This window comes from Propithecus coquereli, unplaced genomic scaffold (genome assembly GCF_000956105.1).
Source record: "Propithecus coquereli isolate 6110/MARCELLA unplaced genomic scaffold, Pcoq_1.0 Scaffold265, whole genome shotgun sequence".
In the NCBI taxonomy this organism is placed as follows: domain Eukaryota; kingdom Metazoa; phylum Chordata; class Mammalia; order Primates; family Indriidae; genus Propithecus; species Propithecus coquereli.
In genome coordinates, this window is record NW_012148230.1 from 3773497 (window position 1) to 3777507 (window position 4011).

Genomic DNA, 4011 nt, shown 5'->3' on the forward strand with positions numbered 1-4011 from the left:
CACAAGATAAGTGTTCAATGTATATATTTTAATTAAAGGACTATATGGATATATCATTTTAATAATAATTGTTAATGAATAACAACTACTTGATATTTTGATCATTGTCAATTTTCTCCTATTGCGAGCAATTATGCCATAAACATGCATATTATACATACCATAAACATGTATAGGAAACACACCCTATATTTGTTTCCTAAAGATTTAGGAGTAAAAGGATATGGTCATTTTTACAGTTTCTGATACATATTGCCAAAATGCTCTCTCCATCAAAAGTATTATAGCACTCCAGAAATGAATGAGAGCTACTTTCTTCTCACCTGGCAGGACTATGTGCATTTTCTCTTTTAAACATTTTAATAGGTGAAAGACGATTGTTAAATTTATCTTTTTTTCAATTACTAGAGGAAATATTTTTACATGATTATCCATTTCATTTCTTTTTGTGTATTGTCTTTTCATGACTTTCTCATATTTCTTATTTGCCTTTATTCATTGATAAGTGCTCCTTGACATTAAACATACGGATCCATTGTCTAAACCATGTTAAGATGTCATTTTTCCTAGTTTGTTATTTGCCTTTGAATTTCCATTACTGTTTTTATTTTTTTGGTTATCATATAGAAATTCAAATTTTATACTGTCAAATTGATAATAGTCTTTCCCTGATTCCCTAAATGGCTTTTGACTTTGCTGTCACCCTTAGAAAAGCTTTCTAATCCACTATTTAAAAAGTATTTACCTATCATTTTCTTCCAGTATTTAATTTTAAAATAAAGTAAAAAGACAATATATCACAGCTGAGATTTGAAAGTAAGCTATGAGGTAGTGCTCTTATTGCTTTGTTTTTCCCCTCAACTGGTTCTCCAGTTGCTCCTCCTTTTAATAATTCATCTTTTCTCCACTATTGTGGGTGTGCAATTGTGAGATGCCAGTGTTTTTATAAGTACATAAACACACTGACACCGTCTTCCCCTCTCCCTTAAAAAACAAGATTAGGACCTGATACAATCCTGTCCTTGAGCCATTCTTAAGGAACAGAGAAATATTTTTATTGTCATGCCCAGTAACTGATTTGATATTAATTATCCAGTAATTTGGCATTAGTACTTGAGTAATACTTGATACACTCATCAAGAGACTCAACACCATTGTCCAAGTCACATCACAACCCAATTTGATTTAAGAGTGTCAATTCGCTCAAAGTCAATTATCACTTTAAATCAAGGTTCGCGTCTAGAAGCTTGAGAACAGTATACCAGGGTTCTTTTCTGAAAGCTCTCAGAATCCTGAGCGTCCCGTAGGGAAGAAGGGACACAGGAAGAACCCATGGAAGCCTCTGTCAGATCTAAGAAGAGAGACTCTGCCCTAAAAGCCCATGGAGCTAATGAAAACAGGCAGTAGGGGACTCTCTACAGAAATCCTCTCAGTTCAATTTTTTAGGGGTCCCAATTTTGAACGATATCGTTGGGATTTCAATACCCGGAGGGATTTAGAAACGCTCAGAAAAATACGACAGAAAACTATAGTCGCTTTGCAGCCTTAGAGAAGTAAAATATTTAATTCTTAACTTCAGGAGAGCAGTTTGTATTCATGTGTGTAGGTTTCTTTCTCGCCGACGGTCACTCGAACTTTTTTAATGCTTGCTCTTGTGGTCCGTAGTACCTTTGGCTTTACTGGGCGGAACTAGATCTCTCAATAATTCTATCCAAAACCCTAAGTGCAGAAGACAAAGCTGGACGGAACGTTAGTAACACCCCACACACTAACCTCTACTAGCTCCCTTAAGACAGGCGAGGTACGAAGGGAAGAATTAATTGGGTCTGGGGAGTCGGCGTGGGGCGGATCATTCCTAGCAGTGTCCTCAGTGGATCAGCTCCACTCGCGCGCTATAAACTCTCTCGAAGAAGCGTATATTTGACCTCCTCCCATCCACTCCGCATTCCTACATCAATTTCCTTTCTGGAATCTCTTCCGTACCCTACAACCATATTCCCACCTCCTGCCGAACTACAGCAAAGTTTTCAGAGTTGGCCCTAGGTTCCCACTGCGTCTCCCCAGCAACCGTGCCTGTATCAGTCGCCGGAAGAGGCTGTGATCACGTGATCCCCAGGACTTCCGTGTTTCCAATGTGACTTCCGGTTGTCAGAAGCCCCCGGACGCGGACGCCGACGCGGCCGCGGCGTCAGAGAAGGGGAAGCTGTGTGGCCTCAGGTCGCCGTGGCCCGGGTGTTGGCGGGTCCCGGGTGGGCTCGCGTCATCCTGCCCTGGCTACGATGCATCCGCGGCGCCCCGACGGATTTGATGGCTTGGGCTACCGCGGTGGTGCCCGGGACGAGCAGGGTTTTGGCGGCGCTTTCCCTGCAAGGTCCTTCAGCTCCGGGTCGGACCTGGGCCATTGGGTGACGACTCCCCCAGACATCCCCGGCAGCCGCAACCTGCACTGGGGCGAGAAGAGTCCGCCCTACGGAGTGCCCTCCGCCTCCACCCCGTACGAAGGCCCCGCGGAAGACCCCTTTTCCGGCGGCGGCGGCGGCGGCGGCAGCGCGCAGGGGCAGAGCAGTGGTGAGGGGTGTGGGGACTAAGGCAGTGGTGGGTGGGGTGGCGGAGCCGCGGCTCGAGGCTTGCAGACCCAGAAGCCGCACGGAGGCTCCCGCCTCTGGTCCCTTCACAGCCTATCGCGCGCCACACCCTCTGCCCTCCTTTCGTCCTCTGCCCCTGAAGCGGGCCTCCTCCCCCTTCCTCACGCAAACCTATGCTATTGGATAGCCTCCAAAAAAGACATCTGCCTTAGCTATGGGGTGCATAATAGGAATTTTTAGGTGTTTCGGCGTCTGAATCCATGGCCTGAGTCAAGGAAGAAGGAGGCTGGATTATTTACCATTACCTAATTCATTTTGGCAACTATATTTTCTCGATTTAATTAATTTATTTATTTACTTCTAGCTTTGTGTACTGGAAAGAGAAGCTTTCGGCATAGGCAAATTTGGGTTCAAAGTTGGCCTTGCCATTCATAAACTGAACGACTTTCTTAACCTCTGTGAGCCCTCAGTTTTCTCATCTTTTAGATGTGTAGAATAACTGATAGGTTTTTTTTTTTTTTTGCAAGTATTAAATAAAATGAATTGTGAGTAATGCGTAGTACAATATGGGACGCATAGTAGACTAAAAGAAATTAGTTTCCTTCCTTTTACTGTTTAATCACAGGAGTTGTATCTGCCTGATTTTTAGATCCCCAATCTACAAATTTTCCTCTCTCTAATTTTTCCTTCTCCGGCTTTCCTTCTTCTGACCTGAAAACTATACTTAAGAATTAGAAACACTGATACAATTTCAGTATAGGACTTTGGAGTCAAAACATAATTATTCTCAATAGGATGTTGGAAGACTTGTGTTTTAATTGCAACACTGCATGATCCTTTTTATTCATAACATATTCATATTTTCAACATCCTTTTTATTCATAAAATGTAAATTAAGGGCTGCCTCTTTCCATTCTCCAGGAATTGTTAGAATAGATTAATTATATCATTAAATATATTGTAGACATCTGCTTTATTCTCATTTCCTCAATTTTGACTTGGAAGTACAATAATATTTGATTTGCATTAATTGGGAGAAATAGACTTTAATGATTATCTAGTGAGCAAATGAAGATATGAAGGAGGATCAATGATTTATTCAGTGTTATACAATAAGCTTTTTGACTCTTAATGAGTTTTCTTTCCATTGTGTCATGCTGGTCCTGGAAGAATACAGGAAAGGTTTTATAAGTTATGAATTAAATAATTCAAAATGCATATACAATTGCTACAAAGTTACTTTCTTAGGCAGTAAAGTTTATGTTTTTATCTTTTCATAAGTTATGCTTTGATGGTTATAATGAGGAGGCACTCATTAACAAAACCAGAGGTTTATTTTGCATTCCTTAACAGGTGGGTGAATGTAAGTTTGCAATAAAGATAGACTCCTGAGAGACTTACAGTTAACAACAATAAACATTGCTAA

At 41.2% G+C, this 4011-nt stretch overlaps 1 protein-coding gene across 1 annotated transcript in view; it reads left to right on the forward strand.

The window, feature by feature from the left end:
* Positions 1-2143: 2143 nt before the first annotated feature.
* The window catches only part of SLC25A46 (solute carrier family 25, member 46), a 21255-nt gene continuing 19387 nt past the window's right edge, over positions 2144-4011 (forward strand). Inside the window, exon 1 of the mRNA XM_012647369.1 lies at positions 2144-2568. Within this exon, the coding sequence (XP_012502823.1) occupies positions 2280-2568 (289 nt within the window). The 5' untranslated portion in view covers positions 2144-2279. The remainder of the gene's footprint in view (positions 2569-4011) is intronic.